Raw genomic sequence first — 24,921 nt, forward strand, 5'->3', positions numbered from 1 at the left:
CTCACTTTTGCTAAAGACCAATTTAGTATTCGGCGACCATCTTCAAGGTGAATTACTACATGCCAAAATAAGCCCTGTTTTCAGGGACACTGCTTCACTCACGTGTACACACTGATACAATAAAAAGACCATTATAATTTAAGCATTACCAGGAATAATCCCAAATGTATCCACAGAGAAAAGTCAACTGTTTCTATCAGTTTTCTGCCTTATCAGTGTGTAATTGCAGCTGTAGAGGCAGAATTTAAACTTGGATGAGATGCAAAATGAAAGGTTTTTTTTTAAATTCAAAATCATTTTTTTCATTTCCAGACAAGCAAACATAAAGTATTTGCAATTACACATTTACTAATCAAAAATAGGAAGTCTGTCATGTCTATAGCTGCAATCTGATACAATATTGCACATAAATGCAGAAACGGAAAAAGTATTTTGCAAATATTCAGAACATCATGAACAGAAACAACAAAATAGCAACTTAGCCACAGTAGCTGAGAAATGTTTGGACACACTTTTTGACTGTCTAAAGTAAAAGCTTAGTGGGCTTCAAATTATCAAAAATTTAATGAAGAAAAAAAAACTCAAGTACCGTAATTTCTGGACTATTGAGCTCACCTGAATATAAGCTGTGCCCACTAAATTTTAAAAGAGAAGAAAAAAATGTGTACATATATATAAGTCGCAGGTTTCCACGTTGTAACATGAGATATTTAAACAGAAAGGTTTTTTTTTTTTTTTTTTACTTTTAATTAAACACGTACTGGTACTATATACAAATACGTACAGTAAAAAAATTTTTTCTGAACAGTGCCTGTAACAAGACCAATGAAACCAAGATTCATTGGTCCACTGTGACCTGTTCAGCAATTTCATTGGTAGCTTTTTTAAAAAACTTTATCCATACAGGTCGACTCACAAAAAAAAAAATCCATAAATTAGCTGCAGCATTGTATAAGCCGCAGGGTTCAAAGCCTGTGAAAAAAGTAGCGGCTTATAGTTCGGAAATTATGGTAATTATTTTTGGTCCCAGTGGATCAGGCCAGCTTGGAACAGTTTGTGAAATCTCTCATAAAAAATGTTGGTGGCATTTACATAAAATTAGGGCTGCAACTAACGATTATTTCAATAATCGATTCATCGGCCGATTATTTTTTCGATTAATCGATGAATCGGCAAAAAAAAAAAAACAACGTTTTAATTTCCACCCCTTTATTCCAAAATTGAACATTTGACTGACATAGCAATTCACACAAAAAACAGGTTGCTATTTTACTATTCTGTTAGTAAAATATTGAATAATAAAAAATAAAAGTTAGTTAAATAGCTTAAAAAAATAAATGTACACAAAAATATATACAAATGTATCTTTATACCTGCACAGTATGTAGCTACTTTGTAAAATGTGTCATTGAGGGAAGAGTGTAACCTGGATTAAAAGTGTGGATTATTGTAACCTGGATTAAAAGTGTGGATCATTGTAGTGAAGCCTTCGTCTTCAACCATCGACAGAGGCCTCATGTCAGTGATGATCATGTTCAGGATGTTTCAGTGAAGACAGCTGCTGCTGTGGTGTCCATGATGTCTTTCCATCATGCAGGATGTTGTTGTTTGTTGTTGTTATTTTCTGGAATGAGAGAGTAAATATAAATATGTATTATAACATAATTTACAGCAACTCAAGAAATGCCTTGTTTCACTTACAGCGTTAGGTTCAGGCAAAAGTAGCTAAAAGAGCAATTTAACACACACACACACACACACACACACACACACACGCGCACACACACACACACACACACACACACACACACACATATATATATAAAATACTTAATTACACACATTTGAGTAGAAGTAATAAATTACTTTAATTCCTGTTTAAATGCAATTCATCCTGCCATACCTGCAGTGTCTTCAGACTTTGCCAACAAATTAAAAGTTGAAGCTTAATCATTAAATTATTATATCTTTGTGTTAGATTTATTTATAAATCACATTTAAACACTGATTGTTCCAATTAAATTAAATAAAAAGTAACACACACGTTTATCACCGTCATTAATCAGCAAACAAACAAACAAACAAACAGCAGCTTCAGCTACAGACAGACTGACGTTACGTTTTCTCTCTTGAAACAGAACAATGTGTTAAATTGTAGAGACTCACCTGCAACACGAGTTGGGAGTGAGATGAGTTGTATCAGCTGCTGCTCCTTCCTCCTCCTCGTGACTCCGACATGTTTACGTTTTATCTCCGTGGTTCTCTCGTGTCGTGTCGGCGATTTTCAAAGCGGCATGCTTCTCATTTTTTATCTTTGTTAAGTTCTCCCACTCTTTGGAGGACTTGGGTCGAACAGTTTTCGCTGCGTCGTTTGTAAAATTTACTTAATTTCCTTTGAAAACACTCTACTCTGCTTCCTCCTCCCCCCTCGCTCTGTTCAACTCGCGCTGCAGTTTTTTTTTCCAAACTTTATTCAGTCAGTCAGCATTGACAATGAACTGCCCGTGAACGAAACGAAACGGCTCCGCAGCGCCGTGAAAGACGCATAATCGCGCGACACAACGAATCGATAACGAAATTCGTTGCCAACGCTTTTAATCATCGATTTTTATCGATTTTATCGATTCGTTGTTGCAGCCCTACATAAAATTTCAACCTTAATAAACAGATTAATTTAGTAGTAATGAGATCCTTTCCTACATTGAGGCTTTTCTCTAAAGCAAAATGGTTTGTTTCTTTCAACGACTTTGAATGGGTGATTCACATATTTATTACCTCCCAGTTAGATTACTGTGACTCCGTATACTGGAGTTAGTCAGGCCGGCCTCTCACATCTGCAGTTAGTTAAGAACATGCTGGAGTGCTTCTTTTAATGCAAACAAAAACGAACCAACCAAGTATACATGGTGGTAGCCATCTTGGAGTTTGACTTTGCAACCCAGTTTTTGGTAGTGACCTTTTTTACACTTAGATGCAGTCACAGACCAAAACAGAAGTCAACACCTTGCGTATTTGTCAAAAATATCCAACTCACAACATTAGCATATATACATGTAATACAACAGCCATCTTGGATTTTGTTGTGGCAACCCAATTTCGAAAGGAAACTTTTTTCATGCCTAGATGGAACCAAAAAAAAAACAAAATGGAAGTTTATCCCTCATTTATTTTTAAAATTATGTTCACAACACGTTCGGATGAACTGACAGACAGGCAGGCAGAGGGACGGGGTCTTTGCAATTACCTCTCTTCGTTTCGCAATGGGGGACAAAAAGACACTCAGTCCACGATAAATGCATGTGAAGTGACAGCAATTATTAGTCCATGTTTCCATATTTTAGAATAAAGCAGAAAACAAATTTTGTTTATGGCTTTCATGTAAATATTTTTTTTCCTTAACATAAGATGCATTACTATGCCTTTAGTGCTAAATAAAAACTTGTTAAACCAACTATCCTCTGTTATCCAACTTTCTAGTTCATGCCACTTCACACCATCAGTCATCTTCCGTGATTGATCTTGAACCGACAGTCTTAATTTGGCCTTTGAGAGCCTCCGCTTCCCTCCTTCCTGACAACACCAGTCTCTTATCTTCAATGAACTGTTTGTTTTTTGGCTTGCTGAGAGAGGACAGATCAATGTTGTGAGTTATGAAATGACAGTGGAGCTGCTGAAGGCAGTCTTTCCAGTAGACAGACACTCATTTTCCCTCTTCCCCTCCACCAAAACAAGCACACCACATTCATCAACCATCTCCATCTATTAGACCTGTAACCATCGAATGTCTGCTCTCTCATACAACTCCTACAGCTGAAGTTCAGCGATGTGACATAATTTTATCTTTTTTCAACCTCTGCTGAAAAAAACTAGCCTTGATCTCTCACTGGTATCCAACTTTAGACTTGTCTCTAGACTCTCATTGGTTTCCAAATTACTTGGAAAAAAATGGTTGATTCCCAGTTAAAATGTTTCCTGGAGGATCACTCTATTTTGGAAGTGTTCCAATCAGGCTTTAAATCTCACCACAGCACTGAGTCCACTCTATTGAGGGTTTTAATGACATCTTCCCAGCCGCGGATGCAGGTGATTCTGTGCTTCTTGTCCTATTGGACTGTACATCTGCATTTGACACCAATGACCATGAGATCCTCATTTCTAGGATGGAGCAGAGGGTGGGCATCACAGGGTCGGCCCTCAAATGGTTTAGGTCCTACCTTGAGAAATGTGCTCTCTTGTGTCTGTACCAGTTAAAAATTGGGCTGCAGCATTTTGAACCAGTTGCAAACGTGCAATGGAGGTCTGACTGATTCCAAAAAGAAGTGCATTGCAGTAATCAAGCCTGGATGTTATGAAAGCATGTACTGTATTACTGTCTTAAGGTTACTTTTGGACAGTATGGGCTTCAATTTCGACAGTTGCCACAACTGGAAAAAAAAACAAAAAAAAAACAGGATTTAACAGTCGTGTTTACATGGCTGTTTAGTTTCACAGAAGAGTCCATTTTCACTCCCAGATTAGTTACAACTTGTTTCTCTAATGGGGCTAGAGAGGACAGGTCCATACAGTGGTTCTTGACTGTGCCATTAAGAGGAAAAAAAACATGTCTTTTGTCTTCTTCTCATTAAAATTTAAGAAACTGAAAGCCATCCAATCCTTGACGTCAACCAGGCAGTCAAGAAGAGGTTGGATATAACGTGCACCAGTGTGCTTCAGAGGGAAGTAAATTTGACAGTCACCGGCATAAAAGTGAAAAGATATGGCATGTTTCCAAAAAATAGCACCTAGTGGCAGCAGTATAAACAAAAGAGAAGAAGTTCAAGAATGGAGCCCTGCGGTACCCCCCACCGAAGAGCTATCAATGTTGAAAAAAAAAATCCTTGATGTTGACACAAAAGATTCTATTGGAGAATTTTGGCCTCCCTTCACTGGCTCCCGGTTCACTTTTGAATTCATTTTAAAATCCTTCTGTATGTTTTTAAATCTCTAAACAGTTCTGCCCCCTCTTACCTCACTGATCTGCTGCAGCCATATGTCCCACAGCACTTGCTGAGGTCAGTAGACCAGATGCTCCTATTGGTTCCAGGAGCTCGTTTTAAGCTCAGAGGTGACAGGGCCTTCTCTGTTGCAGGTCCCCTCGATTGCTCTTTCCAAGTCACATTTAAAAACTAATTTTTATTCCCAGGCTTTTGACACTGTGTGAGTTGATTTTAACGTCTCTGTATTTGATCATTTTAGTAATTTATTTCTTATCTTTACCTCTGTGGATCTGTGTATTTTATTCTGTGTTCTTTGCTTGTTTGTTTTTGATGGACAGCACTTTGGTTGGCCTTGTTGCTGTTTTTAAGTGCTTTATAAAAGTATGGTATCATATCTTATATTGTCAATTAACAGAAGACTTCAATATGTAGAAAGCTACAATTGGTTGTTGTAGTTAAAGCAAAAAAACACACTTGTGTTTTTGTACATGTTGGAAAAAAAGTTATTTCTAGCATCTGTTGTTTATGACATCATTTATTTTTTTGTTTTGACAGTTTATATATAAATACCTATTTATAAGACAAGACATAAAAAACTGAGAAAATACCAGCATTCCATAACTAATCATTTCCAGTACAGCAATCGCAGATTGCAACATGAGAGAGGAAAGTAACATTTGTAAATTGTAAATAGCTTGTAAATTTCAAATCTCATTACAGGAATACTGGGACATTTTAAAAAATGTGGCTATTTCCTCCATTCCAAATAGTTAGAGGAGACAATCCGTCACTTCATTCTATATGTTGGATTGTCTTACATTAATTATTTTACAGAAATTTATACTGAAGGTACAGATATGATCACCATTTGTTTTGCCTCATTATCTACTCACAGAAAATACATAAAATGCCCTTTCTTGGTCCAGAATGGAGAATGCTTTCAAACAGCATATTATCACTTTAAAGGCAAACTAGAATAAAAATTAAGGTGGCAGAAGAGATATATTGGTTTTATTACATTTGATGGAGGATTCAAGGAATAGGATTAAATTAAATCTACTTTTTGTAGTTTTTCCACCTCTAGTAACACGGATCCAATCATTTACAAGCTTCATGAAATTAACATTTTTCAAACCCCAACCAATTTTTCACTTTGTCTTCCACCTCACGTGAACTACTTTGTAGTCCAGAGAACATGGTGACAGATGAGCTTAGTTCTTGTTTTGCTTTTATTTGTAAGAGAGTGTTGGATTCTGTTGTGAGAGTTAATCAATGACTTTTTCTTGTTTTGCAGAGCATAAATCTGCTGAGCTATAAATCACCAAATTTCTAATTTATTACACTGTTCAGTGACATTAGACAAAATAAGCCATTTTTCTACCAAAAACTATTAAGAGTGAAAATAATTATAAGTTTTATTAATAATTTATCAATTTCATATATTTTTTATGCTACTCAGCAAGAACGAAATCATTATTCTAAAAGCAACATTTAAAAAAGTCAGATTACGATTTGTAACACATTTGTTGCACATGGTCAAATAATTTAATTTTTTGAAACATGTCCTGTTGTCTGATGCAACTAAAATTAAATGGTTTGGCCTCAATGAATTATTTTATTTTGCTTGCCTGGGGGAGCACAGAGTCCTGACGAGTGGAGGGAGCAATTTTATCTAAAACCAGGCACAGTGGCTTAGCCAGGGGGTGGCCAATGGTGGTCTTGTTCACTATAAATTAATCTTTGGCCACTATAAAAGCCATCCTAATCATTTTTGAAAACTATATTTTAAGCATTGTAAAAACTAAAAAGCAGTTTCCTCAAATGATACGAGTGGCTGGTTTACATACATTATATAAAGTGGTGCCATCTCACATTTTGACTTTTCAACCCAGTTTTTGATAGCGACCTTTCATACCCCTATTTGCAACCACACACTAAAAAAAGGAAGTCTGTTTATTTTTGAAGTTATCTAACTGACATGGTTGACATACATAGGGAGCAGTCATCTTGGATTTTTACATGGCAACCCAATTTTGGAGAATAACCTTTCTTACCCCTAGATGTAGCCACACACCAAAATGGAAGTCAGTATCTCACTTATTTTTCAAGTTATTATGCTCACAACATGCATGGGTGGACCCCTCTTTGCTCTGCGATGGAGGACAATAAAAGGTATCACAATTTTCACAAGCCATTATATAGTTCAGTTTTTCCTACCCTTGGTCTTTGGATACCAAGGACAGCGTGGCATTGGTCACACTGTCCAGTATGTTTTAGAATGTGTTTCAGCTTGAACACAACTGATTCAAAGAAATGAGTTACTTGAACAATTGTTTTCGAAAGCTGGATAGTAAATGACCCATGAGTTTAAACAAGAAGGGAAACCTCTTAAAACACGCAGGGCAATGAGCCGAGGACCAAGACTGAGAGATACTGGTAGCATTCAATAAACTAGCCTGTTGTGCATGATAAAGACCTTGTTTTCAATTCCAACAAGGAAATCTGACAGAACATTTTTGTCTGTCATTAAATGCAGTGTCACTGTGCAAGAGCTGCCTTTATGGAAAATAAATTTGAACCAAAAACAGGAATATACTAACAGTGAAACTCAAGGTTTACTGAACAGATATGCAGCGGACTTACAAAGGGACATTTACCACTCACAACTAGCTGTTATATTAATGATACTTTAAAAAAAAAAAAAAAGCCCATGCTCAATAATCCAGGTATACAATCCAACAATTTTTCGTCAGGTCATCTGGACAGTTTCTGGGTTGTATTTTTTGCTGAAACATTTCACCTTCGATCCAGATGGCTTCATCAGTCAAGGAAACACACAACACAAAACTGATTCTTCCCCCAAACAGCTTACTCCAAAGTGGAACAAACCAGTTATGTTGGTGCTAAGATGGTGTCTTTGGCACGCCCCCTCCTCTTGTGCCAGCTCTCTTCCTCATCGACAGTCATGTCAAACTGGTTCAAAACCAAAAAAGGCCATGCTCAATAATCCAGGTATACAATCCAACAATTTTTAGTCAGGTCATCTGGACAGTTTCTGGTTTTTTTTTTTTTTTTCTGAAACGTTTCACCTTCTATCCCTTAATGATGAAGAAGCCTTCCAGATAGAAGGTGAAACGTTTCAGCAAAAAAACGAAACTGGCCAGACGACCTGACTAAAAATTGTTGGAACCTTTTAAATATTTAGAAGACTTGTTTAAAAGACAACGGATGAAAACAAGATAGTATAAATGTACCTACAGGTATAAGGGTTTTACAAAGTACATTTAACTTTTCTCATACAAATTAATAATAAAAACAAGATAAAGACAACATGAGGACCTCTAAAGTAACGCAACTTTGATTCAAGACAAAGTCAAGAAAGTTTAATATAGTTAAAAGAAACTGTCCAGAAAGACTGAGGCAACTGTCAATTTTCTTGTTCAAACGAACAGATCAGAGCGCAGCTTTAAAGTCTTAGCCATTCTGAGAAATGTCTGCCATTGCTGCCCTGATGAGAAGTGACTGGGGAATTCTTAGATTTATTAGCACTCTGTGAGCCAGTGTCATCAGAGATTACGCCCCCTATCCTTCACTGTCCCACCGACATGTCAGCCACCGAATTTCAATTTCCCCAGTGAGAGGATGGGAAGGCTCTGGCTGACGACCTGTGCTTGTGACCCTGGAGTATCACGATGAATGGGGGGTGGAGGAGGGACAGATATGGGATGCTCATGAATTAGAGATGACTTCAGTAGTGCATTCAACTTTGGCCGTCCCGCCTGTATCACCACAGAGAATCTCCCTGATAAATGGCCATCAAGGGGAAGGAAGACTGCCCTTCCTGGTTAGAGATTCAGAGGATCTTATGGTTGAATTTAGCCCAAATGGTGCCACTTACAAAACATGCAACACACTTTTACTGGCACATCAGAGTGAACGTGCATCTACATTGAGTTTGTATGTTTTTATGAACACAAAAGACATTGTCACACCACAAATTAACAAAATACTGAACAAAGATTACACAATAAAACAGATGTTTTTTTGTAAATAAATTTCAATCACGTTTTTTTATTCAGTCAAATAAATCTGGTATATTTTGGCTTGGTCAGGTTTCTGTTACTGAGCTTAAAAGATAAAACACATCTGAACTCTGATTCCAAAAGACATGGTCACAACATATTTTACAGTTCAACCAATATTTTAAAATGAAAGTGTGCAGGCTCCTCACATTTGAATTACAGATAATGGAAGAAGTAGATAGAGGCCTATGTTGGTTTCACTATTAAAAGTCTATGGAAACTACTGAATTTTTCCATAACATCATAAAGTTTAAATGTTTTTTTTATTAGAATACCAAAGACAAAGTGTTTTATTGTTTTGTTTTTGTTAATTTTTAATTTTCTCTGCCAATGGCATGCCAATCAGCATCTTCTATCTGTTGCTCTGAACTGTTAATCAGTTTTGACCATTGGGGGATTGTGACAACACTGGTTGTATATTTTATTCAAAGGATAACCCAGTTAATCATGGAAAAGCAAAACCCATCGCTATATTCAGTATAATGCTGCTTTAAAACAAGTGTTTGTAATAAGCTACAAGCTAGAATGTTAGCATGTGCAATATATATACTGTAGCCCACTACTGCAGGCACCCTACAGAGGCTAATAATCCATCTGATTATATAACTAACACCAGTTTGTCAGGCACTCAGTGTTAATTTACAAAGAACAGAGTAGCAGAGAAGTAATCGATGCACAATTATTTAAAACTTTTTAACTATCAATAAATTTAAAATAAAATACTGTAGTCTGACTTTGTGTTTTAGCTGCTATTAGAATTAGACTGAATATTCCATTACTTGTGAATAAATTAATACTTCAGACTTAGTCTTAAACATTATCATAAATAAAAACATTAATATAAATAAAACTACTGATCTAAAATTGGTTGAAAATTTGTTTTGGGGGCAGAGTGTGACTGATTTTATTAAATGCCACAGAAATGTGAGACTGCCTAATTAACAGCAGGTTGGTAACACGCCACAATTCTAAAACAATTTTAACAGATGGAGGCCTGCGGATCTCCATCAGGCAAATAATTTGCTTTTCACTGAATACCAAAGCCTAAACAAAAGAACTGCTCAGACTTTAATTTATGATTTTGCATTATAAATGCTCAATATACAAACCGCAGTCCAAAAAAGTTGGGACACGAAACAAATTGTGAATGAAAACTCAATGCAATGATGTGGAGATGGCAAATGTCAATATTTTATTCGTAATATAACAAAGATGACAGATCAAAAGTTTAATCTGAGTAAATGTAACATTTTAAAGGAAAAATATGTTGATTCAAAATTTCACAGTGTCAACAAATCCCAAAAAAGTTGGGACAAGTAGCAAAGTGGCTGTAAAAAGGAAATTGAGCATATAACGAACAGCTGGAAGACCAATTAACACTAATTAGGTAAATTGACAACATGATTGGGTATACAAAGAGCTTCTCAGAGTGTCAGTGTCTCTCAGAAGCCAAGATGGTAAGAGGATCACCAATTCCACATTGTTGCGCAGAAAGATAGTGCAGCAATACCAGAATGGTGTTACCCAGCGTAAAATAGCAAAAACTTTTAAGTTATCATCATCAACCGTGCATAACATCATCAAAAGATTCAGAGAATCTGGAACAATCACTGTGCGTAAGGGTCAAGGCCGTAAAACTCTACTGGATGCTCGTGATCTCTGGGCAATTAAACGTCACTGCACCTCAAACAGGAATGCCACTGTCAAGGAAATAACAGAATGGGCTCAGGAATACTTCCAGAAAGCATTGTCAGTGAACACAATCCACCGTGCCATCCGCCGTTGCCAGCTGAAACTCTACAGTGCAAAGAGGAAGCCATTTCTAAGCAAGCTCCACAAGCTCAGACGTTTGCACTGGGCCAGGGGTCATTTAAAATGGAGTGTGGCAAAATGGAAGACTGTTCTGTGGTCAGATGAGTCACGATTTGAAGTTCTTTATGGAACACTGGGACGCCATGTCATCCGGACCAGAGAGGACAAGGATAGCCCAAGTTGTTATCAACGCTCCGTTCAGAAGCCTGCATCACTGATGATATGGGGTTGCATGAGCGCTTGTGGCATGGGCAGCTTGCATGTCTGGAAAGGCACCATTAATGCAGAGAACTATGTTCAGGTTCTAGAGGGGAACAGATTGCTCTGAAATTTCAGTAATTTTCCAATTTTATGATTCCTGTGATACAGTCAAGGTCTCCAGTGCCAGAAGCAGCAAAACAGCCCCACAGCATTATGGATCCTCCACCATGCTTAATTGAGTTGGGTGGTCTTTTCATTGTGAGCTTCATTGTGCCATCCTTAAATAAACTGTTGGTGTGCATTCATTGCTTTAAAAGTTCTAGTTTTGTTATATCTCTCCACAGAACATTTTCCCAGAAGGACTGTACTCCAGGTACTCTTTGGCAAAGATCACTTGTTCTCTTGTACAAACCGGATTCCAAAAAAGTTGGGACAATAAACAAATTGTGAATAAAAACTGAATGCAATGATGTGGAGGTGTCAACATCTAATATTTTATTCAGAATGGAACACAAATCACAGATCAAAAGTTTAAACTGAGAGAATGTATCATTTTAAGAGAAAAATCTGTTGTTTCCAAATTTCATGGCGTCAACAAATCCCAAAAAAGTTGGGACAAGTCCATTTTTACCACTGTGTGGCATCCCCCCTTCTTCTTACAACACTCAACAGACGTCTGGGGACAGAGGAGACCAGTTTCTCAAGTTTAGAAATAGGAATGCTCTCCCATTCATGTCTAATACAGGCCTCTAACTGTTCAATCGTCTTGGGCCTTCTTTGTCGCACCTTCCTCTTTATGATGCGCCAAATGTTCTCTATAGGTGAAAGATCTGGACTGCAGGCTGGCCATTACAGTACCCAGATCCTTCTCCTACGTAGCCATGATGTTGTGATTGCTGCAGAATGTGGTCTGGCATTATCGCGTTGAAAAATGCAGGGTCTTCCCTGAAAGAGATGACGTCTAGATGGGAGCATATGTTGTTCAATGTAAGTAGGGATGCACCAATCCATTTTTTCCACTTCCGATACCGAAACCGACATCTGAGGTTTGCTATCGACGATACCCATCTGATACCGATCTGATACAGAAAAACAGTGCTGAATTCCATTCAACATACTCAGCGAGCTCTTTAGGGTGAAATCTCTGGAGACGCTTGATTAAGATGGTAGTGTTATAACTGGAAGTTTTAGTGACACCCCCTGGAACCGTCACTGTGCACATATTGCACGTAGCTGGCGAATGTGTTGACTGAGGTAGTGTGAAATAGTTCCAGATTCTTTCACTCACTCCATTTTGAAAACAATCTGTGCAGTGAGTTCACTAGCGCGTGACATCACTCAGAGCACAAAGCATAGAGTTAGAGTGAATAGATCTGCTCAGTCATGGATCAGTCACATTGTCACCAATACACGATCCAGAAGTTTTTCGATATAGGGATCGATAGCGATATTGGTATCGGATTGGTGCATCTCTAAATGTAAGAAGACTTGACTAGAGGCAAAGGTCTTTCTGCAAGACAAAGACACAAAGCGTACCTCCAAAAGAATGCAGAAGAGGACAAAAGTGAAAAAATGGACTGTTTTAAAATGCCAGCAATGAATGCTGATCTCAATCTCATTGAAAATCTTTGGCATGAGCTGAAGCTTGCCATTGGGAAAAATTAATTTGCAAACATTTAAGAGCTTAAACGAACAACCTAGAAAGAGTCAGAAAAAATACCAGCCGAGAAGTGGATGAAGCTTACAGACAGCAACAGGAAACATTTGGAGGATATCATTGCTGCAAATATTAGAGTTGCCAAAATTGCTGCCCATACCGTTTTTTTTTTTTTTTTCAGTTTCTTTCTTGAAAATACAACTTGTAAGTTAAGAACCAATGTTTTTTGTTGAATTGCTTTGGATTTCCAATGAAAAGATCTGATTTTATAAATTTGATAAATTTCGATTAATTTCTGAAGATATTGTAAATGTTTTGCAAAAAATGATGAGATGCCATTATTGGTGAGGAGAACTGTTTAAACTACAGATGTAAAATATAGTAAACCCTTGTTTGATGAAGTTACCAAACTGCCCGTGAATATTTAAGTTAATATATGCACTTACCATCCATTCTGAGATGATGATGTCAACTTTCTCCACTGGGAGCTTAATGTCCTCAATACGGCCTTTGATCAAAGTGACAATATCCTCCAGATGATTGGATCTGTGAGAAATATGATGAATTGTATAAACTTGCCTTGTTGCACAAAAATTGATAAACAAATCATCTAAAAATGGGCAAAGTACAGAGCCCTCAAAAACTGAGTACAGAAAGGGCAAGAGTTTTATTTTTGCATTTCAAATTTCGTTCCCACACACATTAACAGTTGTTTAACTTAATGGACAAGATGGTCTTGTTTTTCATTCAACCTTTATTTAGACAGGTAAATCCCACTGAGCCTCGAGGACTCATTTACAAGAGACCTGATTTCAACAAAGAATGATGACAACAATGGACAACAGCAACAATAGTTATAAAAAAAAAAAACATACAATTTCTTTTTTTTTTTTACAAATAGGATGACTAAAAAAAGAAAAATAACAAAAAACAGCTAGATTCTAAGGCGAATGTAGAAAACTAAAAACAGGAACATGTCTGCACTGGTCCCTGCCAGGAGTCCAACAGATTCTTAAAGACACTTAGAGAGGTCAAGGTCGAGAGCTTCAAATCTTTTTGTAAGATATTCCAGGAAACAGGAGCGGAGTAGGAGAAGGCTCTTTTGCCTAGTTTAGTCCTCACTGAGGGAACACTGCAGGTAATAATGTCCTGAGAGCGCACGCTGTAGCTGCACTCACGCAGAAACATGTAGGAGGAGATGTATGAAGGCAGCAGACCAAGAAGTGATTTAAAGATGAAAATGTACCAGTGAGAGAGTCTGTGTGAAGTTAATGATGTCCAGTTAACCAGTGAATACAGGGTGCAGTGGTGGGTACGATAATCACAGCCAGTTATGAATCTTAGTGCACCATGATAGACAGGATCCAACATCTGCAGGGTTCTTGTAGGAGCGTTCATGTAAATGATGTCACCGTAATCAATGTAGGGAAGGAAAGTCACAGATACAAGGCGTTTCCTAGCATTCAGGGTTAGACAGGATCTGTTTCTGAAAAAGAAACAGTTTAACTTTCAGTTTCGTTACCAAGTTTTCCACATGGAGCTTAAAAGAGAGATGCAAATCGACCAAGATACCCAAATATTTATAGGAATCAACAAACTCAATAGGGACACCATTTGAGGATGAAATCAGAGGAAGAACTGCTGGGACCAACTTCCTATTTGAAAAAAGCATCCCTTTGGTTTTGTCGGCATTTAGGACAAGTTTGAGGTGGAACAAATCTGTGTCTGGATGGTTTGAAACAGAACACAAAAATTTAGGTAAGCAAAAGTTTCACAACAGTTACACTTAACACACAGTTCCTTCCCTTGCAATAACTGAATGAAGCCTACAGTGGTGCTAGAAAGTTTGTGAATCCTTTAGAATTTTCTATACTTCTGCAAAAATATGACCTAAAACTTCATCAGACTTTAACACAAGTCCAAAATTAATCAAGAGAACCCAGTTAAACAAACGAGACAAAAAATATTATACTTGGTCATTTATTTATTAAGGAAAATGATCCAATATATTACCAGTACATATTTATGAGTGGCAAAAGTATGTGAACCTTTGCATTCATTATCTGGTGTGACTCACCAGTGCAGCAATATCTGCAACTAAACATTTCCTAATTGCCATTATACGGCTTTAATCCATGCATAATGTTTCTCTTGACAATTATGGTAAAATAAAATGCAATGCTTTTTAAATGTAGTTTGATTTCTGTAGATAATCTTACAACTCCCTAGTTGGTGTTTCATGAGTCACAGTAGGTATCATAATTGTGACAATGAACACCCAGAGCAGAGGAACTGAGAGTCACAGACCCAAAACAACTCAGGATAAAAGTGATGTTTATTTACAAGTGGTATTTACAGGAGGAACTGGGGAGATCTGCAAAGGATGGAGATGGGTTAGTATGGCTTCCAGGTCATGTAAAGTCTAAGCTAATATTAAATATTGTTTTCCTTACAGGTTCCTTGTGGTCCAATGGCACAGAAAGGAGGGTGGAGGATTTGAGGTATGTATGGTGGCAGAGATGGAGATGATAAAGGTAAGTAGTAGCTGATACCATTGTGGATTGTAGATAGGCAGGTTTAAGGTAGGCTGGCAGGCAAGTGAGCAGCAAGACAAGCATTAGACTGAAGGCAAGTGGCAGCAAGGGTTCAAGGGTAGTATCAGCTTGTAGACACAGAACAGGTAAACCTAGTAAGATCCTTAAGGAATAAAACTAGGAGGGCACAAAGAAAATCTGGTAAACATAATTCTAATCTTTTAGGAAAACGCAAGAAGGATATCACAAATACCAGTTGTATCCAATGTTCCAGCAAAGAAGAGAACACTTCAGCAATCCTTTATACCCCTAGAGCTCATTACAGGAATTGGTCAGAGCTGCTGCTCATTGGCGCCACCCTGCCACTCAGAAAGCTAAAGAAGGAAAAACATTGGAATCCCACAGTACCCTCCTGTCAAGAATTGTTTCTATGGGATCTAGGACATTTCTCACGGTGGTCTATATAAAAAGAAATGAGACTAGGATCTAAAATGAAGGACATGGGAATCCAAGATCTCTCCTTAGCACAGGGGGGGCAATTAATTTCTTCAGGGGGCCGCATGAAAAATCTGAAATGGGTCGGAGGGCCAAACCAGCAATGACTCAAATTTAATCTTGGGTCATTATACGTTTTCTAATTATATCTCTTTTTATAATGAAATACTTAAATCAGATTATTTTGATAATAAGAAATAATTCTATTAAATTAATAGGTTAAAACAAAGACAGTCGTCACATTTAATTTAATTTTTAACTTGTTCATTTCTTCACAACCGAAATAGTGTGTATTATGTTGAACAACTGATCAACTGTATACATGAGCAATAAGTGGTTTTAAGTAATGGAAAGGCCTGATAGACCTGAAGTGCTGCAACTTGAAGAAAAGGACTGAATAACACAAAAGTACCTCCAATCAGATTAAAATGAATGGAAAAAAGTACCACAAAGTACTTTAAATATGGCAAAAAAGAGGTACACACAAAAAAGTAATAGCACTTTAGGTAACAATACAATAACTGCAAAATTAAACTGGAACGACTTGAAAACCTGTAAGAACTGACAAAGCATCAAAGTATTTTAAATATTGCAAAATCCTCTACTACAAATAAAGTACTCCAAAACTGAAGTATTATAAGGAATATAAAGACTCAAGTATCATGTCAATAGTTCAGTTTACTTGTTCAATGAGAAAAGTCCAGTCTGTCTTGGGCTTCAACAAGTGGATTGAAATCTGGCTGAATGTCTGATGTGGCTATGCGGAGGACAGCTGCGAGGTGATCATCAGTTATGGAAGACCTGTATCTGAACTTGTTGAACTTCATTACTGAAAATGTCTGCTCACATACATATGTAGACTCCAAGAGCACAAGGATCTTTTGAGCATGTCTCCTAAAGTGTGGAAAGTTCTCCTGTTTGAGTGAAGAGTAAAACTCAAGCAGTGAGACTGACCCAAAGCGATCTACCAGAAGAGTGTCAGACTGCAAGTCAATGAGTTCCATCTGAACATCACTGGATGCATTATCAACACTGCAACTGAAGGGAAAAGAAACCATGTGCATTTCACTCAGCAGTTTTGAAGTCTTGAAATCACCTTTGTGTTTACATGCAACCGGAGGAACCCCACGCCCCACCCCGTGAATCTGCTGTAGTTTTCCTGCCAGGTCATTAGTTGGCAAGGTGAATTTTGTACATTCACCTAATGTGCATGCGTGCTGCCTCGGCTCGCTCCCTGTAAGGACCCTCATCTGAGTTTAAAAGCTCAGCTAACGACAACAACTTAACAACAAGTTAAAGTTGGATTTTGGTTGGATTTTGAATAAGAGTCGACAGATTTGACGACAAGCAGGACCGCTTCGTCTACAGTTCCACATCGGTCGCTGAGTGGACCAGAACCGAGTCAACGAGGATGTCGAACTTTCTATTCCGTGATAATCAGTAGTTGATTTACAGCAGGTAAATCAACATTCTTAATAATGTTAGCTTGTGTTTACTTCGATCACACAACAGAGTTTTTATTTTCATTTTCCTGCGAGGAGATGCTGTCCTCCCACCAGAGACAGACCAGTTATGAATGAGGCTCGGCCCAGGTGCAATGCAGGAGGACGTCGAAGTTGGATGTTGGATGAACTATTCATTTAAAATTCCTCTCAGTTCATTTTTCCAGTCCATTTAATGTTTTAAGCTACATTAAGCAAAGGAGTGACAGCCTGAACGAGCCAGATGAACAACATGGAACCAGTATATCCAGGATGACAGCAGAGTCCAGTTCAGTTCATCAGTCCTTGACTGATAAAGCCTCCTGGATAGAAGGTGAAACGTTTCAGCATTAAAAAAAATAAACTGTTCAGATGAACCTGGATTATTGAGCATGGACTTTGTTGGTTTTTGTACAGTTCTCTGAGATAATGTCTGTTGTGACTTGGTGCTATATAAATAAATGAATTGAATTGAATTAGAGCTATCTTGTTTGTTTGGTTGCCAGAGGTTAGCTCACCCTGGGTTACGTTTCTGCGTGAGCAAAGCAGTCTTAAGGCTCCAGCATACTTGCGAGTCCTGTCAGACACGGGTTGACACTTCATACTCAAGCGTCCACCCTGAGCAGCTGCAGTCAGCTCCACAGGCAAGGGGCGTTTACCTTCGGGACAAATTGAGTTTGCCAATTGGTCATTTGCTGACACGCCTACTGGACTGATTGACAGGTCGCAAAAAAACAAACAAAAAAAAAAAAAAAACGAGAGCTGGCAGCCCCAGCCGCAGCGGTGTTCTGTGCTTATATGTTATTCATAAAAAGCTCTAAAAAAAACAGGGGGCACTGGCCCTGCAGCCCACACATCAGACCAGCCCACCAGGAAATCTCTAGACCCTCCCGCAGCCACGCTGGGCTTGATTGTAATTTGCTCGTGACAAATTCCTTCATTTCTCACCATTTCAGTCATGGCATCAACAGATGAGGAGAAAAAGATCACTTGCCTCTTGGGAAAAAAACTAGAGAAAAGGTCATTAAACCAGACCAGGGATGAAGAAGGGAAATGTAATACATTGGTGTCGCATAAAAAACAGTCCGTCGCTTGGCAGTTTATTGTGCGACACCGAGTACGCATATGCGGTCGTAAATATTGTGCTTTGCCAGTCTACATTGTAAAATAAACCACCACAATTATCAGGATCATCTTCAAAAAGTTCAGAAGGTCTCACATCTGATTCTCGAGGAGAAGGAAACTGAGCTGGAGTCCAAAGCAGAAGTAAGTGAGTGTGAGATGCGAGCTAGGAGGTCAGAGACCTAGGACGGAGTATGGCCATCATTCATCATTGAATGATCATCATTAATTCATCAATTACAGGAATTGGCCACAGCTGCTGCTCATTGGCATTGCCCTGACACTCAGGAAGCTGCAGGAGGATTAACACTAGAATACCATAATAGAATACTGATCACAATTTTGAGAAGCACTGATTCTGAAAAACAATATGGGAATTGTGAGAGAACCTAACCCTAGCATGTGGTATGAAATGGAAAATATTATGTTGTGCTTCATTTACTTCAGGAATCAGAATTTGGATCTGGGAATGAGATCAACCCAACTTTATCTCAAAATATGAAGCATTTTGAAATTTAACTTTTCAGTGCAAATTGGAAAATCAGTAGGATTTGATAATACTTTGATCAGTGACCAGGATATCTCATCGTCATCATCACCATTGGCTGTCACTCAGGGCTGAGTAGGACGGCAACTTCAAGTGTGGGAGTAGAGTCCAATACAGTGACAACAGACCCTGCCACAATGTGGACAGGAGCTTGCATCAACTCCAGGTGAAATTGAGTTGGCTGCTTTGTTGGTTTGATGCTGACTTCTTTTTCTCGACTCTTCTTCCAGTCGGCGTTCCACAATGGTAATTGCCTCATTGGTGTGGTGCTGCCAGGTTTTTAGTCTTTCGTCACAGTTTCCCAGGTGGAAAGCAGAATGTTGCATGAGGACAGATGATGCTTGACACAGTATTTGTATTTAAATTTTGGGTGACCTACTACTCCCTTGTCATGTTGGAGCTCTCCATAGAAAACAGTTTTCAGCAGTCTGGCATCATCCATTCAAATGGCGTGGCCGGTCCACCTTAGTAGTGCTTCTACAAAGGCTCTGTCCTCCTTGATGGAATTCCTTGGTAAATTAAAATTCAAAGATCTTTTTGGCAGGAGATTTCAACATTGACTGGGGTAAGTCAACCCCCCTCTGTGATAAATTCAAGGAATGTTGCCTGTCTATCAATCTTACCCAATTGATCAACTCTCCGACTAGATTAAACAAAAAACGTCCTGAAAAGTCCTCCATCTTAGACCCGTTTCTAACAAATATGCCTCACAAATTCCCTGGTATAGGTGTATTTGCTAACATTTTGAGTGATCATTGTGTGACAGCGACTCTGAGAGATATTAAACTTCCACCTTCTAAGCCCAAATTAATTCAAAAAAGGGATCTGAAAAGTTTTTGTGAACAGTCATTCCTCTGGGATCTATCCCACTTTGACTGGCATTGTATTCTGTTAACTGATGACGTGAACTCCGCTTGGAACCATTTTCATAATATCCTGATGCATGCTCAATAATCCAGGTAGAAAAATCTAAAAAAGTTAAATCTGGTCCTCTGGACATTCAAAAAAAACAAAACAAAGCAAATCAACTTTCAGCTTTGTTTTGTTTTTTTTGAATGTCCAGAGGACCAGATTTAACTTTTTTAGACATTTTCATAATAGTTTCCTTTATTTTGTGAACAAACATGCTCCTTTTCGTCAGTTCAGAATAAAGGGACGAGACAGCCCCTGGTTTACTCCAGAGCTAGCTGACCTCCTGCACAGGAGAGATCATCTTTGGGCCACAGCGAGAAAATCTGACTCAGACACTGATTGGTTGAGTTTTCGACAGATGAGGAATAAATGCACAACTGCTGTCAAAGCTGCAAAACGCAACTATTTCTTATCTCAGACCTACAAAAATCTAAAAGACCCTAAAAGATTCTGGAAAACCATCAAATCTCTTTCAGGCACCCCCCAATCATCTGACCTCCCATCACAACTTCTCATTAACTCTGTTCCTGTGTCAAATAAGCACGAGATCCTGAACTGTTTCAACAAACATTTTGTTGCTTCTAGTTCTTTATTTGACACAGTCACTCATGGAAAATCAGCCACTTCACTTAATAATCAAATTTCTACAAATCAAATCCCTTCTACAAGTCAACCCTTAGTTAATCACACCTTCTCTTTTTCTCCATTCTCAGTCAATGAGGTTAATAAACTGTTAAAAGATCTTGATCCTAAAAAATCTGCAGATCCAGATGAACTTCCATCTTATTTCTTAAGGCGTGCCGCTCATATCATCACAGTCCCTGTGACCCACATCTTCAATCTCTCCATAAGACAAAACTCCATTCCAGACACTTGGAAAACAGCCTTTGTTCTTCCTTTGCTGAAGGGAGGTGACCCCACCTCACTGAACAACTATTGACCAATCTCTAAACTCTGCATTTTAGCCAAGGTTCTAGAAAAACTGATAAACTCTCAAATCAAAAATTACCTGGACTCATTTAACATCTTACCTCCACATCAATCTGGTTTCAGGAAACAATACAGCACAACCACTGCTTCACTGAAGGTTCTTAATGACATTGTTGAAGCACTGGATGCTAAGGATTATTGTGCTGCACTTTTCTTAGACCTGTCTAAAGCTTTTGACACTGTGGATCATAACATCTTGTGTCATAGGCTCTCAGAAATCTGTTTCTCAGAACACACCATTGGTTGGTTCTCCAACTATCTCTCAGACCGGAGGCAATGTGTTCAACATAATGGTACTTCCTCCAGTTATTTAACAGTCAACAATGGTGTACCACAAGGCTCAGTCTTAGGAACCACCCTCTTTACAATCTACATAAGTAATGTAGGTAAAAACATCACTAATGCATCCATACATTTCTACGCTGATGACACAGTTGTTTATTGTCGAGCTAAAACTGTTGATAAGGCATTCTAGCTTTTGAAATCTGCATTCAACATCATCCAGACAGATTTTTCCACCTAAAACTTGTCCTAAATGCCGACAAAACCAAAGGGATGCTTTTTTTCAAATAGGAAGTTGGTCCCAGCAGTTCTTCCTCCGATTTTATCCTCAAATGGTGTCCCCATTGAGTTTGTTGATTCCTATAAATATTTTGGTATCTTGGTCGACTCGCATCTCTCTTTTAAGCTCCATGTGGTAAACTTATTAAAGAAACTGAAAGTTAAACTGGGTTTCTTTTTCAGAAACAGATCCTGTATAACCCTGAATGCTAGGAAACGTCTTGTATCTGTGACTTTCCTTTCCTCCATTGATTACGGTGACATTATTTACATGAACGCTCCTACAAGAACCCTGCAGATGTTGGATGCTGTCTATCATGGTGCACTAAGATTCATAACTGACTGTGATTATCGTACCCACCACTGCACCCAGTATTCACTGGTTAACTGGACATCATTAACTTCACGCACTCTATCTCACTGGTACATTTTCATCTTTAAATCACTTCTTGGTTTGCTGCCTTCATACACCTCCTCCTTCATGTCTCTGCGTGAGTGCAGCTACGGCGTGCGCTCTCAGGACATTATTACCTGCAGTGTTCCCTCAGTGAGGACTAAACTTGGCAAAAGGGCCTTCTCCTACTCCGCTCCTGTTTCCTGGAATATCTTACAAAAAGATTTGAAGCTCTCGACCTTGACCTCTCTAAGACGCTTTAAGAAGCTGTTGGACTCATGGCAGGGACCAATGCTGACATGTTCCTGTTTTTAGTTTTCTACATTTGCCGGTTTGTAGCTTTTTTTTTTGTTACTTTTTTAGCCATCCTATTTGTTAAAAAAACAAAAACAATAGTATGACTTTTTATAACTGTTTATTGTTGCTGTTGTCCATTGTTGTCATCATTCTTTGTTGAAATCAGGTCTCTCTTGTAAATGAGTCCTCGAGGCTCAATGGGATTTACCTGTCTAAATAAAGGTTGAATTAATGAATTTGCTTCAAATTAATGACATTTTTTGTTTCAAGTAAATTATTCCATGACCCTTTACATATACTCTATACATTTTTGAGACACCTTGTATAAAAGTCTTTTCACATTATGATTCCATAATTTAGCCACAAAGCGAGACCCCCCCCCCCCCCCCTTAGATGCCTTTGGTTGTTCACACAACAAATCAAAATGGCCAATTGTTGTGGGGCATGACATTACTATCATGAAACCAGCAAGCCACAGCTGCAACACTGGTTAGAGCTGAGCACTGCAAACACCACCCCCAGTAGATTTAAATAAATAAAAAAATCCCATATTTTTGATAAATTTTTAAACTTTTCAATATTTTAAAAGAAATGTGTTCTCTGCTCCATATACATCTGGTCATTCCAGACTCGAGGTTCAACGTTCTTCATTGTCATTCGCGTCATGTGTGGTACATGAGGTGGAATGGAATTGTGTACTCAAGGTCCCAGTTACACCCAAAAATAGCAAAAATATAGAGTACAAACAGAAGCTACAAGGATCTAAGATATACACTAAACACTAATAATGTAAAATAATACGGTATATTAAGCAGCAGCACAAACATGAGTCTGTAGTGAGCAGATGGTATGAATGAATACAGCAGTTTAAAGGCAAGAGATCAGCAGCAGACTCAAGAAGAACTGGGAAAAGGACAAAAGTGTAACTTTGAACTTTTCACACATCTAGCTCAGGTATGAACTGTAAAATCCAAACTGCTGTTTTAAATTATCCCTCCTTTCAGACCAGCCTGTTTGAGTATCAATCTCTGTGAATATTCCATTATCATGACAGCTAATGTTACAGAGGACAGAACAATTACTCACAGCGGCACAGAGAGCATTTCTGTAGCAGTGATCCTTATCTTACACTGTCTCTCCTCTCTCAGCTGCTCTTCTTAGCGCTGCTATCACCTCCTCCCAGAATTCACCCCCCACCCATAACCCTCCACCTTTCACCTCAAGAAAGCACTGTAATCTCATTAATGGAGTAATTTAGAGGACAATGTCAGGGCTCTGGGGAGAGATTTGGTGTCTGTGCAGCTTGGTGAGAAAGAGAAACACATGTTCACAAATAATAATTAGCTATTTTTTTTACATTACAACATAAATACAAGCCAAAATGTACAACGTACAACTAACTAATAAATAATAAAAGCATTTTATTTTAATCAACACAAATGAAAAAAATAAAAATGTCACTCATCCAGTTTGTGTTGCTGCCTGGTCTAATGCAGATCAGCATTTGTAAACAATTATTAGAATGAAAACCTCCAAATGTCTGTTTTTAATCCCTATCATTATTACCAATTAAAATTTTACTCACGTATTAAATATTGTGCTAGTCTTCACAGCTTTGCTGTCACAATGCTAAGTTTTCTCCTCTGATAATTTATCAGTTATGACCATTTTTAAGTCTTTAGACGTTTTCCATTAGAAAAGTGACTGTGAAGGAGAGAAGTCACGTCGAGCTTTTTATTTAAACTTTGCAGACAGTGCAATGACAGGAGATGGATGCTCCTGCCCAACCAACAGGAGTAACTTTAATTACAATCTTCATATTAACATTGAGAGGAAGTGGTGCACACACACACACACACACACACCAGTATATCTCTCTCTCACACACACACACACACAAAATATCTTTAAAGTTATGCACCATGCCATTATTAGATATTAAGGGGTACCAAGGACTGTGTATTTGTATGTCTGTATATATGTGTATACAAGTTTGTTAAAGGTTGGGCTGGGAGGGAATTACAGCGTCTTTCTTTAGCTGAATCCTTGCTGTTACGTAGCCTGCATACCAGCACACACTTCAACAGCAAGTCAGTGGTCTGTAAAATTAAAACATCCTATTCTTTCAGCAAACCCCGTTGTTTTGCTTATACCACAGTCTCTTACATAACGGTAATAACAGCAGTCATAATGGCCCCTAACTCAAAAATGCATAATGGTGGGTGCAGGTAGTCATACGGGGAAGCAGGAGCTCTGGTGGAGGTAAATGGACTCCAATGGTGAGAAGCAGCTGCTTGGAAAACTAGAAACACACTGAACCGGAAATTGGACCAAGATCTATTAAAAATAAGATAATAAAGAAAAGAAAGAGAGGTTCACATTCTGTTTGTTTGTGTGGACATGATGTGGGCTTAGCTGTGTAGGTGCTGCAGGAGTGAGGAGACGAGGGGCAAACAAGACCTGAGTGTAAATAATATACATTATGGCTGAGCCACTGACAGCAGATCTACTGAAGTCAACCAGCTGCAAATAAGAGGTAGATGGAGGTCACACCACCTCTACGCCAACAATTCAAAACAGGAGAAAAAGACTGGTCCACTCTCTGAGATCTCAAAAGATAAATATAATGTGCATATAGACTTCTGTAAGCACCACACATTAACACTGTTTACTTTAAATCCATTTGCTTTATGTACAGTATGTCTCACCTTACTATATCCATTGCCTGATAGATGATTTCTGACTGGTCCACTGCAATAACCTTTTTGGCCCCAGCTTTGGCAGCAAACATAGACAGTATGCCCGTTCCACAACCTACATCCAGAACCACCTGCAGGATGGGGGGGGGGGGGGGGGGGGG

At 38.4% G+C, this 24,921-nt stretch overlaps 1 protein-coding gene across 1 annotated transcript in view; it reads right to left on the reverse strand.

Moving 5' to 3' along the window:
• Positions 1-24,921, reverse strand: part of prmt3 (protein arginine methyltransferase 3) — a 150,625-nt gene that overhangs the window by 111,210 nt on the left and 14,494 nt on the right. The window contains exons 9-10 of the mRNA XM_037697700.1: positions 24,770-24,891; positions 13,175-13,274 (exon numbers count right to left, since the gene is read on the reverse strand). Of these exons, the coding sequence (XP_037553628.1) occupies positions 13,175-13,274; positions 24,770-24,891 (222 nt within the window). The remainder of the gene's footprint in view (positions 1-13,174; positions 13,275-24,769; positions 24,892-24,921) is intronic.

The sequence above is a fragment of the Nematolebias whitei genome, chromosome 2 (assembly GCF_014905685.2).
Source record: "Nematolebias whitei isolate Nwh7 chromosome 2, NemWhi1, whole genome shotgun sequence".
Classification (NCBI taxonomy): Eukaryota; Metazoa; Chordata; class Actinopteri; order Cyprinodontiformes; family Rivulidae; genus Nematolebias; species Nematolebias whitei.